Source organism: Xenopus laevis, chromosome 7L (genome assembly GCF_017654675.1).
Source record: "Xenopus laevis strain J_2021 chromosome 7L, Xenopus_laevis_v10.1, whole genome shotgun sequence".
Classification (NCBI taxonomy): Eukaryota; Metazoa; Chordata; class Amphibia; order Anura; family Pipidae; genus Xenopus; species Xenopus laevis.
In genome coordinates this window covers 91387556-91402771 of record NC_054383.1, presented here as the reverse complement: position 1 = coordinate 91402771, position 15216 = coordinate 91387556, and the positions used below count along the sequence as shown (strand labels likewise).

At 41.0% G+C, this 15216-nt stretch overlaps 1 protein-coding gene across 5 annotated transcripts in view; it reads left to right on the top strand.

The window, feature by feature from the left end:
• LOC108696529 (sterile alpha motif domain-containing protein 11) overlaps window positions 1–15216 on the top strand; it is a 122693-nt gene that overhangs the window by 96721 nt on the left and 10756 nt on the right. For all 5 annotated transcript variants that reach the window (XR_005962553.1, XM_018225981.2, XM_041569333.1 and 2 more), the window contains exons 9-11: window positions 8498–8613; window positions 9797–9875; window positions 10992–11695. Coding sequence is in view for 4 of the 5 variants with exons in the window: in XM_018225981.2 (XP_018081470.1) it covers window positions 8498–8613; window positions 9797–9875; window positions 10992–11695 (899 nt within the window). In the remaining variant the exon portion in view is untranslated. The remainder of the gene's footprint in view (window positions 1–8497; window positions 8614–9796; window positions 9876–10991; window positions 11696–15216) is intronic.

Genomic DNA, 15216 nt, shown 5'->3' with positions numbered 1-15216 from the left:
CAGCTGGTGATGATACTTTCAAGTCTCTACATTTTTCAAGTCATACAATAACCTAAAAATACAGGCCATAGGCAGCCTGTCATCAACCAACATTTGGGTTGCTGCTAGCTATTCTTAGAATATTAGATTTTGGCCATGCAGCATGGTTTAGCCCTTGTACTCCATTGACCAACTTCTTGTGGGCTTTCTCTGATCTAGGATTTCAGGCTCATTTAGAATCAAATAGGCTCGGATTTTTCACTTTTGTGTACCATAAGTATTGCTGCAAGCTTGAGGAAACTGCATTGGTGGCCCTATGGAAATTATGAATTATAGGTACATCTATAGGCTGCATACGGCTTTCAGAGAATGTTTGGGGTTAGTCCCTGCAGTAGGATCACGTTAAGCATGACAGTGTTATGGAAACGTGAATGAGTGGAGGGGTTTGCACTTTGGCTAACCCTCCCCATCATGAGAAAAGCTGCAGAAGCAGACACGCCAGGGCTGTGGGGATTGCATGGTTTCTGTCCAGCATAACTCCAGGAAAACCTCCCAACCTCTGTGTGGCCTGGATGCCTTCCAGAGAAGTCAGAGGAGTAGATGAAGAAAGCATTTTAGGGTGGGGGAAAGAGCGAGTGTGTTGGAGGAGGAATATCTGGTTTTGGACTTTAGTTTCCATCTGGAAGGGAGATGGCCCTTGTTTGTGTTGCCAGGTTAGGGGAGAGGGTGATGTGGCCATGTTTATTATCAGATAAAAGCTCTTTGTGTGCCGGGCCAGATCTTTAACAGTTGATGCTGGCAGAAGCCTAGTAAACAACGGTTGATTCCAGTAAGGAGGCGGGAGGGACCTGCGGCTTTCTATAGGATCAGTGTTTGGCAAACAAAAAGTGCGGTTGTTTTTCTTCTGTCTGGCGAGAGACTTGACAGGGTGGGATTATCTGGCTCCCGGAGGGAGCTATTGCCAGACATTTTCATTTTATTAAAGAGGGAGACAAGCCTTAAACACAGTGTCATCCTGCAGACAGAAGAAGATGGGCTCGGCCAGTCTGAAGCTCCTGTGGTCATAGTATAGGGTGACTGAAATCCTAGGCCGACTGTATAAAGTGACACCATGGCATGTTTCCTTTTTAAAGATCAATTTTCACAGGAGAAACAATGTTTGCCCTTTGTATTTATGTCTATACATAGTGACAGACTTTGCACCAGACTCCCTCTCTAACTGTCCCAGATCATTGATTTTTGGCTTCTTGTTCCGTCAAACTAGTCCTGAAAAGGTAACACTCCATTCTGCTTGCTTCTGTCTTCTAATGACATTAAAAAAAGAGCATCCCACAACTCTTTTCACGCAGTTAAAGTTCTCCTTCTATTTCCACATTATATATTTTCCTTCAAACACAAAGGACAGCCCATCTGATTAAAGGCATACAATCTTTGATTGTTGCTGCTGAATGAAATAGATTTTGAACATATCTGTGGTCTTTGTGGTTAGAAGTCTGAGCAGGGGTTAACAACACATGATGAAATCAATTGGCCCCGAGCGCATTACTGGAGCGAACAAAGCTTTGCCCTATTCCTTCCATTCCCAGTTTAATCCCTGGGGCAGGGTGCGTGAGCGGAAGGTGGATTTATTGCAATTGGAGTGGCAGCCACTGTGGGATCAGAGGGGCGGACAGGGCTTGGCATGAGGTTAAGATTCCATCTCGCCTTCCTGTGGGAAAACTACAGGGGAGGGAGAATTGCTGAGCATCTTCATGGCTCTGAAATCCATGACTTCCCCCATACAAATGAATGCTGGGATCTGTTATCACCTGGCCCACTGCCTTCCATCCCACCAGAGGCTGCACACACAGGAATAGAAAATTGTTACCATGAAAAATGTGAAGATTAATTGCCAGTTGCGCAGCACAGTCATTGTGTGCGGAACTCACTTACTAGTCGCTGAACACCATTCCACTGCCATGAATGGGAATGTATGGCTACTTAGTGTATTCCTGCTGCCCAGTGTAGCCTTTGTGTGCTGTAGTGCAAATGAGAGTGGCCTTAGGATAGGGTAAATAGGGCATTTACACTAGTCCCCAGCATCAAGGGGGGGAGGGCAGGGTGTGTACTGGATGAAAGTACAAAGAAAATATGATATTCTATAACAGTTGTTAGATATTTTCTGTCCAGCCCATGATTTTGCAGCTGCTGTTGAACCACATTTCCCAGCACCCCATTAACAGCAAATTCAGATATTGTAGTGTTTATGTGATAAACAGATGCCTAAATGATGTAAAAATATTTGATTCAGATTGTAAAATATAGAAAATACTGTATCCACTACAAAAATTATATGGATATTAGAAGACACAAAGAAGTTCCTTTTACTCCAAATAAAAAGGGTCTGACCAAATATCCAGTGATCAGCTGTTGTTTAAGTACAGCTCCCAGCATCCTTATGGGGTTATACAGTATATAGGGGCACTAAGTTTGCCCAGATACCGTAACCCATAGCAGCCAATCAGCAGGCAGCATTTGCAGGTAACCTATGTAAAAGCAAACACCATATTGGGTGTTATAAGTTATTGCACCTGGGCAAAATCAATACCTTTTATAACACATGAGGGTTTGACACAAAGAGGATTGAAGATGTTTCAGAGCACAGAAATGTGTGGCCACCCCCATGAATACTGCACTGCCTAAGTTTGGCAGTGCTGTGTTCATGAACGCTGGTGGAGGTATGTAAGTGCCCCCTTTCCTGTCCATTATTAAGAGGCACAGGCTAGGGTATGGATGCAGGCCACAACGGTGCCCACAATGGCAGTGATAGCCAACACAGTTGAGGTGCAGAGCACATCCAGGCCCCAGACATAAGTTCTTGCTGTATTTGAAAATGTATTTTTGATATTTTGCTGAGGGAGCCTCAACTTAGTCTTTTACTAGGATCTGTGCCTGTAAGCAGCATGGTTTATCTGTCATAGGCATAGCCTGCCGGCAGACAAGGCAGAGTTAAGTGGGTGGCAGCTTGCTTTAACAGTGTAATGCGTAACCCTGTAATGACTTTATCTATCGATTATTTGAAGGCCATTAGCACTTATTGTTAAAGAAAAGTCAATACTTGAAAAGCCTTGTGAACCATTTGTCTCCTGTTAAAGGACATATCAAATTTAGCAGCATGCAGCGCAAATCCCTTAATGCCGTGCATGCCTGAAGCAGCCGCACACTCAGGAGCAGAAGCAGAGACAGATACATGCAATCCAGAGGCTACTAGACTGCACAGGGAAAGATCGTTTTAGCCTCCCCAGTGTCGAAAAGTATCAAATCACTGGCTTTGCCTTGCTTTCCTCAGTGCTCACAAGTGCTCTTATTTTTAACCATCCGCCATAGATCATTGGGAAAAATAACAATTTACCATATTTCACAAGATTTGTATTCATCTTCATACCACAATATTGATTATGTATTTATTTTTGTTCATCTCTTTAGCTACAGTGACATTTTTTGCCAAGTTTCACCTGGAAAATGACACTCATAGACTTTAATGGGAGAAAAAATGTCACGCGTCAAAATTTTGTTGCGCAATTTTTCGCACGTCAAAAAAATTGTTGTCATCCATGGTCTTCAATGCATTTTGGCAAATTTTTGCAGTTTTGTGAATTTTCGGTGAAGTGAAATGGGTCAGGTTCGCCCGTCACTACTGACTGAATGACAAGGCATCCTTTTGTATGGGAAGGCCACTGCTAGATGGTTTTGATAGATCAAGAGTGAGTCTGCAGACACCAACCATTCACACCAACTATTCACACCTGTGGAAGGTCATAGACTGACCAGGTACAGGGGCCACACATATTGCATTTTCTTATTTCCATAAAGACATTCTCGACCAAATGTAGAACAAAAGCACATAAGCCTTAAAGGGGGCCCGTCACCCAAAAAAAATATTCAAAATCCTATTTTATCACATTAGTCAAACAAAATGAACTTTAATTACACAATATAAATTATTTGAATCCTGTTTCCTTCAGTCTGGGAATTCATAGTTATAGCAAGCAGGCAGCAAACATTTTGTGGACACTGTTATTAAGACAAGCTTTGCATCAACTTAGAATCTTGTTTGTGCACCAGAATGGGGGACCTGGCTACACAATTAAACGGGGGAATAATAGGAGAGCAGTGACATCTAAGAAGTGCTGAATGGAAAGCGAAAGTAATTGTCTGCCCCGCCTCTATGCCCAGGGCATAGAGGAGTGGTAGCAATATTTGATTGACAGCTGAGATTTTTAAATGAACAGCTATGAATGCTTTAATAAAAAATATATATAAAATTGGATTTCATGTTTAATTTGAAAAGGACTTTTATTATACAGATTTATGCGTCTGGATGACAGGTCCACTTTAATGAATATTCCGTTAATCTTTGTCTAAAGTGGAATGGCTCAAGCAAGTCCTTCCAACACCCATAAGCCTTATGATGATGCTGTAGTTCTTTCGTCCCTTTAAATTTCTGAATCTCAAAATGTAATCATTATGCAAATGCACGTTCTGCGCTGCAGGTGTCCCATGAAAATCATTTCAATACAAGATCGGCTGTGTCACAAGCTCTTCCAGTCAGTTGTCATTTGAAAGTTTAGTGCAATTGATTTCCAGTTGCTCCATAGGAGGAAGGCTGCAGGATTCCATCCCACTTCCATTATGGAAATCACTGAGGGGCAGGAACAAGTGCGCCTTCTAATTGCAGCATGCTGACCGCCGCTTTGTAGGTTCACACTTCCTCCCACCAGTGGTCCTACAGGAACCGTATCTATGGCAACAGTGCACCTAGACCCTGCAGGACAGGGTTAATCGTCATGCCTTGTAAAAGCTTGTAATGGGTTTTGGCTGTGCGCCTGTGAAATGGAGGTGTTTGAGAGCGCATTAAGGACCTGTGCATCAGAGCACAGAAAGCTGAAAGGGTTATCTTGCTTCTTTTTTATAGTACTCGTACACAGCCCTTCCTCTTACTTGTGAATATGGGAGACATTTAAATCACTAGTGTTTGAGGCTTCTACATCACATAAGTGAGTCATTTGATTTTCCTTTTGATAATAACTATAAAATATGGCTTGGCCAATGATCTGTGTTGAAAGTCGGTTAGTGAGACGAGGTGGCTTTTTCCCCTCTGTCTGTTTTTATGGGAAGATTTTCCGGCACAACCCGTGCCCAGTGTTTGTTCCTGTGGCAGCTTAGTGTCAGTTAGAGTTGTGGCACTTTTGAAGTTTTCTTTTAATCAATATATAAATATAAATGGTCTGCAAAAGGAGCTGTAGTGACTGGTTGTGGATAAAAGATTCTGTGTGTGCGACATCTGCTGGGCATAATGATGGGTGCGTATTTGTGGTAAACATCTTTTTCAGGGGCTGGATGTGAGTGTGCGGAAGTTCTACAGAATGTTTCTAGTATAAATCATGTCGTCTGAGACATTTTACTGTTTGTTAAAATGGTTAATCAGCCATGGCTTATCTGCAGTACAGGCCATGCTATATCCCCATTTTAAGCGTTTGACGTTGGTGACCCTTGGCAACATAAAATACAATATTTCTGCCCAGGGGCACATGGTAGTGTATGATAATGGAACTGCACTATAATCTACTCTACAGTGTGATTGTGCATAGAAAGGTATAATGTCAGGACGTATGAATATGTGTTGTGAATGAGCTATAGAACTGTGTGCATCCTATGTAGAACTGTAGCACAGTGTGGCTTTCCAAATGTAAATGAAAATAGTGTGTGTGCAAGAAACTTATCCCTATATTGCAGTGCTCTCTGATTGTATTGTGGGTGAATTGTCTATGGAATGTATAGCTTCACTGTGTTATTTTAGTCAGGATGTGTGTGAGAAATGTGTCCTGTGCCACTGATCATGCTCATGAAAGGTGTCATTGTAGCACTTTGCATAACATAATTAAGTGTAGCAGCTTGTGGAGATGTACACACAATAGCTGCTCCTTTGATGATGTTGCCAAATGATGGTTTGGCCACACATGGGTGTACAGATTGGGTGATTTGTACCAATGTCTTTTGGACCAATGGTCATAACACAAGCTATGCAGACCCATTGGAAGAGGACCACAACAATGGCTTAATGTGACAATTTGTCTTTGTCTTAGAGAACAGCAGTGGTCAAAATACTTCAAATTGCCCCATAGTCACCTGTCCTGTCCCTATAGAGGTGTGTGGGAATACATCTCTGTGGCAAGAGTGACTGGATATATCTGCATTTTGACCACAACCATAACATTTTTAGTGTACATGATGTGTAAGAAGTATTGTATCATTTGTGCTTAAAAGTTGTGGAACCTGGTCTTGGATGTATGATGCCTAAGAATGTGTTTGTCATTTGTGATGAAGGGGTGAGATTGTGCATGTGTGTACTATATTTGTGATGTATGGAAGAGATTATAGGGACCACTTAAGTACATGTAAGACAGGGAGGCCTTTAGGTGTCCTCTCTTCTGCTCCATTCCCTTCCCCTAAGTTGTATGTCATTCAGATGCCCACCATTCAGGAATATAGATGGTAAGAACAGGGCTGCCGTGTACCCACCAGTAGTGCTTTCTGCACCTGGATTTTTCTTTTGTGCCCTTAGTGCCCTTGCACTTATATTTGGGGGTCTCTGTAAATGATGCCTTATATATTTTTGTGCTGTATATGTGAGCCAGCAATGAAAATATGCATTTGGTTGCTATATTTGTGATGTAGGGATGAGATTGTGTAAGGGAGATTTTTTGTATGCTGCTGTGAGATTGTGGGCTTTTTTGCAATGTATGTGTGTAGCTGGGATATTTATGTGGGAAACCCATGCCACACTGTTGAAACCATATATCACTCTTTGAGAGCAATCATGTTATTGTTACTGTGTTACTAATGTGAAAATAAGCTGGTGTGTGACTGTTACTGAGCATTGCTTATTGTGTGAAGAGAGAACAGTGAAACGGTTAAATTTTGCCTGATTTCCCACATTGCATCCTATATAAAAGCCGCCTCACGTCTGGCAGCCTCGTCTCCCCATGATTACAGCTAATTACATCGACCGGACACCTCCTCGCCCCCGCCATGCAGCTTTAATTGACCGTTATTCATCTGCAGGCTGTCCGGGTGGCAGAGCACTTGGCAGCCCAGCGACAGAGGCCTCGGCTAATTGTCGGGCCTGGGGGATTAGGCCAGGTGATTACACACTTCACGGTGTAATTACATAAGCATCGCTTGGCTGCTGCCCCGGCTCCAAGCCGAAGGTCACTTTCTGCGTTACCTGAGATTAATTGGAGCTGCCAGAGGAGTGCGAGGAGCTGGCGGAGCGCTGATACGATTAGCAGGACGTTTCAACAGCGAGGAATCGATGGCCGCTCTTCCCAGACACAACGAGCTGTGCAATTAGTTTAGTGCTGAGTGTGGTGTGAGAGAAAGATAGAGAAAAAGAGAGGTGCAAAGTGGGGGGAAAGCAATAAGTGTTAAGTCATAACCAAAAATATGAGGTGTGGAGTCTGGAAAAAAACGATGATCCCACAGAAGGGAAACATATTGAGAAACATATTGGGGAAGATGGCCAAATAAGAGATTTTTTGTTTTTTTAGGGCATCCCACCCACTTAGTATTTGGGCAGAATTTTACCTGTAACAAAAACTTGGGTTAAAAACCTCACAGAACATTAGAGGGACATTGCTGGGGAGATCATAAAGCAGTTATTACCGGTGTATAGTAATTACAGTAATTATTGAAATGTTTTACAGTCATTTTTTGAAAAGCTAAGTGCAAGTTACCGGAGATGTGCACCCAAGGGGTAGGATTTGTTAGGCTATAGAGGTATTGGTGATATGAGCATGGCAGCTATGACTCCTCAGGTGCTAAATGTTAATGCATTGCCATACACAAGGTATTTCAGGTAATGCAACCACTTGTCCCATGTGGTGATCAGTTGGTGTTAGTGCCACGCAGATAGTATATTGGGTCGACTGGTTGCATGACTTGGGACAAACACTTGCAATTCCTCTCCAAACTGTCACTTCCTAGATGCCAGGTCATTGGTTGCTTGTTTTCTGTTCCAAACATCCTGTTCATACAGTTCAGTGGGAATGGACCAAATTGCAAATCAACAGCCTGTTGAGTATGTGTAAAGCACATTTACAGCACATTTTTAGCAATATAAAGTGAATAAAAATTTTTGCTTATGAATATAGCATATTTCACTTATGTGGCACATTGAGCGGAAAGTCTGTTCTGTGCTGGAACAAGCAATGCATCTTCTAAATCATAGATTGCAAGGTTCTAATTGTGCTCGGGCTCATAAAGATAAGCCAGGCATTTCATTTACCATTATAATCCATTTTCTGAGGTGATTAAGGCACTGATAAGTCAGAAATCAATATTGTGTTGCAGTCATTCCTGCCTTGACTGTTCCAATGTAATATTGAAGAATTCCATTCCGTATAATATTATGTGTGGCGGCAGTTGTTAATAGTGTGTCTAGCTATGTATGCCTAATTGATTCTGTTTTCCCTCCCAGGGAGATGTCACACCCACCTCCCCTGCTGTCACCACAGAATGCTCCACACATTGCTTTGGGACCACACTTACGACCACCTTTCATTGGTGTCCCCTCAGCTTTGTGCCAGAACCCAGGTAGGTGTACTCAGGTACTTTTGGGGAAGATATCAGCAATGATGATTATGATCTATCTATGATAGAGTCGCAATTCCCAAAGACTAGAGGAGCCATACAATCCATGATTGGAGAACTTGCGTACAAGATAGTGGCTAAAAGTGCAGTTAATATGGAAGGGTACAGAGGGCATTTGACATGGGCTGCAGCACCCAAGAGGCCCCATAGGTGAAAAGGAGCTAAAAGGATATCTTGTGTAATGCTAATATTGTATAAAACTGACTATATACACTTATGGCCCGCTTAAGCTTATAGTCCCGATAAGTTAAAATGTGTATGTATCAAACATGTTTTATTTGTTGGTCTTTGGTTGGAAATAGTATGTTTGGTCCCTTTAATGGTCCCTTTCTCAAAAAGCAATGGTACAGCTTTTCAATTCTCCTGTTAAAAAAAAAACGACATTAAAAAACAGTCCTTGTTTTCCTAAGAAACACACCAATTCTTACCCAAATGTTTATAGTTGAAAGGAAATGGTTTATTATGCCATTGTTTCCCCTGCCAATGGCGTCATGCACCTGAGTTCTGCTGGAGTGCACAGCACCGTGATCCTCTTCTAATTGGTCTAGCATTACTAAGGATGATGGATGTTCCTTGTGGCATGCCAAAGCACGATGGCCGATATCACAGACCATTTCATTTCAGTGTCACGCTGACTGGCTAGGGCAGATTCATTCTAATTAACCGTTTCAAGTGATATACAGCCTTAAAGAACACATACATTAAGCCTTTATTTGTGTTTATACTAATTTAGTAAATATACTAAAAAAGGAAATCCTCCACAAAGGTTTGTTTGAATTCTGAAACTAATGTAAACTCTAATTTACATAATCTGATTTGAAAATTAAAACAAGCTGTCACGTTCAATTTTCCAGAGCTGTAATGTCATATGATTTAATGATGAGATTGCTGCATTTGGAGTATCCCTATGAATTATTGTTTGTTTTTATATGTTTTTTCCCCTAAACAAGACCCTTGTCTGTTATTGAAGAATAATAATATACATTAGAAGCCTTTCATATTGTTGCTTTTACTACAGTTAAGTTTGTATCATAGACCAATGGGTTTTAAACTGTATTTCTGTTTTAAAACTTTTTACCATCCCGTGGCCTCTTGTCAACTGTCTTCATCTTTTGCCTCTTTCTAGGTTATGGGTTTCTTCAACCAGCTCAAGCTGAAATATTTGCACGACAACAGGAGATGTTAAGAAAACAAAATCTGGCCAGGTAACAATATCTATGTAATATTTAAAAATAAAACATACTTTCTTTCTGGGCAGCATCCAAATGCCTTACTCTGTTCTCTCAGTTTCTTCCATGAGCAGCCTTTGACATAATTCATTTTCATCAATCAATGCTTACATTTAATATTTATGAACAACCTGTGTATAACACTTTAGTAGAACAGCGGTTAGTTTTTGACTTTTTAAACACTTTTTTGGCCTCAAATATTTACTCACACCCATATTTATAGATATATAATACACAAAAGCCATGAATATCTTGTAACTTATATCCTTATAAACGGTGAGTTCTGATGTCATCAGTTATAAACGGTGAGTTCTGATGTCATTTCTGTCACATGACTCACTGAAACTTGTGTATTATAATAAATAAAGTACCACCTGTTGCAAAAGATGAGGATATTAGAAGTTACCTCGGAGTTCCATGACCTTCGGCCTCGTATTTTTATATGGTCATGAAACTCCTCGGTAACTTATAATATCCTTATATTTTACAAGAGGGGGTACTTTATTCACTATATAAATCACAGCTACGCTATAGTACTATTAATATACAAGGCATTATATTCATCTACAATCTTGCTGTATTGTTCTTTGGGCTCCCATTTTCAGCTTTGGGTACCATTGTCTTACCAAAATAAGAGTTTTAGAACATGCAGCATTTTAATGTATTGCACATTACTTTGGCTAAAAATACATTTTAATGGACTGGAATTAAGTACATCTTCTATAGCAAAGGTACCCAAAATGTGGAGTTCCCCTTTAGGGGGTAAACAAGTAGTGTATGTATACCAGTTAAGGTACGATTTAGGTATGAATGGTGATTTTCTTGGATATCCCTGGATGTACAACAAAGTGGCCATTCTTTCTAAGGATGAATCAAAACCACTATTAAGATTCGGCTGAATACGAACCCTAATTTGCATATAAAAATTACGGAAACAATGAGGAAAGAGAATAAAATAATTTAGGCTTGTTTGTGTGACCAAAAATCACACGATTTTTCGGATTTGGTTCGGCCAGGCACTTAGATTAGGCAGAATCCTGTTAAAAGTGATATATAAAACATATATATTTTTTTTTTGTTTCCTTTTTCAAGACTTGAGATGTCTGCAGAAATTATCCGTCAGAAGGAACTAGAGAATCTACACCGCCAGAGGCTTTTGGCTGGAGATCCTTTGACACTTCATCCTGGGTTACCACCTGATCACCCTGCTCTGAGGAATGTGCATGAACTCCCTGAGGGTCACCCTCTGAGAGAGGAGTTATCCCGTAGGAATGCAATGTTGGTCCTCCGGCACAGCAATACACCACTATTATCCCTTAACCATCACGGTGTCTCAAGTGTGCCACCACCCAAAGAATCTGGCAGTGGCAGGAGATCAAGTCGTAAATCAGTACATCACCGAAATGAACCACAGGTAAATCAGGGAGAAGCCAAGGAACTCTTGGACCAGCACAATCGAGATGGGGCCTCTGAGGGAAATGATGAGGAGATGAAGGATTCAGAGAGCGAAGCAGAAGAAAAAGCAGATAGCCTCAGAGCCGATCGAGGTGCCTCCTCATCTTCTCACGAACTGCAGGAAGGCAAAGACACTCTCAAAGGATCAGAATCTATAAAGGAGTCTAATGATGCCCACACTCACCAAAACTTGCCCTGCGGCCCATCGGAATCCCCCACCCACCTTTTGGGACCAGGAATCAACAAGGGTGAAAGCAAATATTTGCCATCCAGCACAGTGCCACCAACTCAGCCACTTCCTTTTGGATTTCCATATGCTGTCAATCCTTATTTTCATACAGGTATGCCTATCCTTTAAAATGAATATATACTATTTCATTATTTTCTTTTACTAATCAATGCAAATCGCTCATAGGTTCCTCTGCTGCTGTTATTATGTATTAAAGGGCAAATATACCTTACTTTTTCTTGTGTATTGATGAAAATGTGAATATATAATTAATGTTGCGTAAAGGAGAAGGAAAGCTACGGTGGCATTTTATTGCCAATAGATTAGCTGCAATAGTGCAAGCTAGAATGTTATATTTATTCTGTAGAATGTTTTACCATACCTCAGTAAAAAGCTCTAGAAACTCTCTGTTTGTTTAAGATAGGAGCTGCAGTATTAACGTGGTGTGACATCACTTCCTGCCTGAGTCTCTCCCTGCTCTGGGCTCAGATTACAGTAGAGAAGGGAGGGGGGAGAGAGAAAGAGGAGCAAACTGAGCATGCTCTTGCCCAGGGCAATGAGATTTAAGCTGAAGGCAGGAAGTCTGATACAGAAGCCCATGTGTACACAATAGAAGGAAAGAAATGCAGTGTTTCTTTTGACAGAGGACTCAGAGCAGCACTACTTTGGGGGTTTACTGTATATTTAGATGGACCTTTCTGATAAGGCTTACTTAGTTTTAACCTTTCCTTCTCCTGTAAGCCTCATTTCATAGGCTGACTGGCCAAAAGTGTGTCTATTGCTTCCCACAGCCTTCCTATAATGTCGTAATTCATAGCAGGGGCTATGGCCTGTCAAACACTAGGGCATGGTCTAATGTCATTTTGGCCATGGTCAATTAAAAACAATAGTCAAACAATGGACAGTTACAGACCTAGGTAAAGAAATCACCCCCTAGGTTTGATAATTGCTTGTACAGAGACATTATAAAGCAATGCCAGGGTAGGTATGTACAGGTGCTTAACATTATTCTGCCAGCATATAATGACTTTAAGATGGTTGGGAGCTGACATGTTGGAACATATTTATCTAAGAATGAAACATAATAAATATGAAACATCTGTAGACACCAATGCAATAGTGCCTCCTGTTGACAAACTGCTACTTGTTCAGAAGAAATCCGCTCTGGGAGTGCCCTTGTTTAACTCAACATGAAAATCCATTGAAATTTTTTTTAAAAAAAATCTATAACTGGCCAGTAATGACCCTGTTAAAACTGATATGTAAGACTAAAATAATAAAGGCAAGCTGCTGTGCCTTTTAGTCCTCAGTTGAATCTTAAAAACAGGCAGTTGTGTGTTACGCTCAGTTCTAAACGCTTTAACATCCCATACGAGCTTTTAATTCACTGGTATTTTCTTATTCATTCTACTAAGAAAAATGTTTAGTTCTACATTTCATCTATTAAATTTCATGCTTTCTACCAGACCAGGAAGCCTCCCATTAGATGTGGTTTATTTGTACACATATAAATCAGCCGCCTTTAAAACGTTATTGCTGTATGCGGATCTGTGCGCAAACTAAGCATGAAATCATCTGATGGCATTCCATCACTTGCGGTGCCTTATTGCTGTAAATGGCAAAGGTTAAATGGCATTTGGTGCAGCAGTTATTTCCTCTGTAAACTGAAGATTATTTCCATCTGACTTAGGCCACCTTATTCCAGTGTGCTCATGGCTGTTACGAGAAAGCACTCGCCTGTCTAGAATGTGTTTGTATTTTCAGTAGGATGCAGCTCAGATCCTATTAACCCATCATTATACAGAGGTGGGGTGAACAGAACCTTCTGACAAAGGGAGGTTTATCCACCCGAGGACCCAGGCAGCTCCTATTTCTTTCTATTGACTTGATACCCCACCAGGAATCTAGAGGGCATCTGTACCAGCTCCTATCCATCACATTCAGTGTGCGGGGAACCAGCCAGTCAACACTTACCTTCTTGGCATCTTCAGCAACATTAAGTAGATACAAATAGTGGTTTCATTTACACCTGAAAACAAGTAATTTAGACTGGGAAGCTATCTTGTTTTAAATAAAAACAAATATGGCTAGAAATGCTGTATTTTATATAGCGAAATTACTATACCAACCCTGAGGTTAAGCAGCCCTATAACAGTAATGGCCTGTGCCTTTAACGTTATTCACAGCAGCTCCCCTTCTTGGAATCTTGTCAGGTTATCATTTGAGTGTCAGTGGCACTGCACATGCTCAGTGTGCTACTGTTGAGAAGCTAAGCATAGGGATCATGAAAACCATCAAAACATTAGCAGAAAGTGGGGTTATATCTCTTGTAGAACTGATGACACAGGGCTGATTATTAAATAATTCTGATGCAGAAAGCACCAGTTTCTATCCTACATTGTAATCGGAATGTATTAATAATCAGCCTAGCACCATGAAGATTAGCTCAGGTAAGTGACAGCAGCACAGAGCTGTGGTATGAATCAGCAGAAAAGAAGATGGAGAGCTGCTGGTGGTATCTTCAGAGGCACAGATCTTCACTGCTAATGGTGGCCCTGGGCTGGTACCAAAGCCCAACACATAAGATTTAGCATTTCTAGTCTAATTGTTTGTCCCCTTCAGCTTACCAAACTAAGCATGCGTATAAATCTGCAAAATGATAAGTTGCAGTTGGAAGCTGTGAAATGGTTAAGGAAAGAGCCCTTGGGTGATTGACAGATGAGCGTTGATGCATGTGTGTGGGAACACCCCTTCTTCCCTCCGCCTCTCCCTCCCTTCCCCGTCTGTCCAGGCGCACGCAGGCTGTAATTGAGTGAGACAGCTGTGTCGGGACTGGATTTAGCAATATTGATTTTGCAATACATTAGGCGAATGGAATTCCTATCACTGTTCCAAAGGCTTCCTGTTAAAGAACCCCCCCCCCACCACTGCCCTCGCCAGTGCCATTATTGCTGTCTATCCCCTACCATTATTAAAGATGTAGAAACCCCAGATTTGGTTCTGAATCCTAAGGCCTTAGTACATTTAACAGGAAACAATCAACTGAAATGAAAAAGGTTGGTGGTTATAACTTTGGAAATCCGGTAATGTGCTTAACAGTTGGGCCCTTTGAGAGCTTAGATTGGGTATTATATAAGGATAACCACATATCCAACAGCAAATCTAAATATTTGGTTTTGTTTTTTGATAATAAATCTACTACCCCCAAAATCCTCACTGACAATACGCAGTCTCGCTCTTGCTTTTAAAGAGGGTCATTTGTGTTCAGCAATGTACCTAGGGAGAAAGTGAAAGTGTTAATAAGGGATTGATCACACATATTCAAATAGTTTCCAAAACCACAGTTAAATTAACCCCAAATTAGCACGTTTGACTTAATTCAGTGGTACGGGATATCAAAAATGTAGCAGGACACCTTATCCCTTATTATATAGTGAATAAAGAACCCCCTCTTGTAACATATAAGGATATTATAAGTTACCAAGGAGTGCAATGACCTTCGGCCTCATTTTTTTTATACAGGTCATGGAACTCTGAGGTGACTTCTAATATCCTCATATTTTACAACAGGGGGTTCTTTATTTATTATAATACACAAGTTTCAGTGAATCATGTGACAGAATTTACATCACT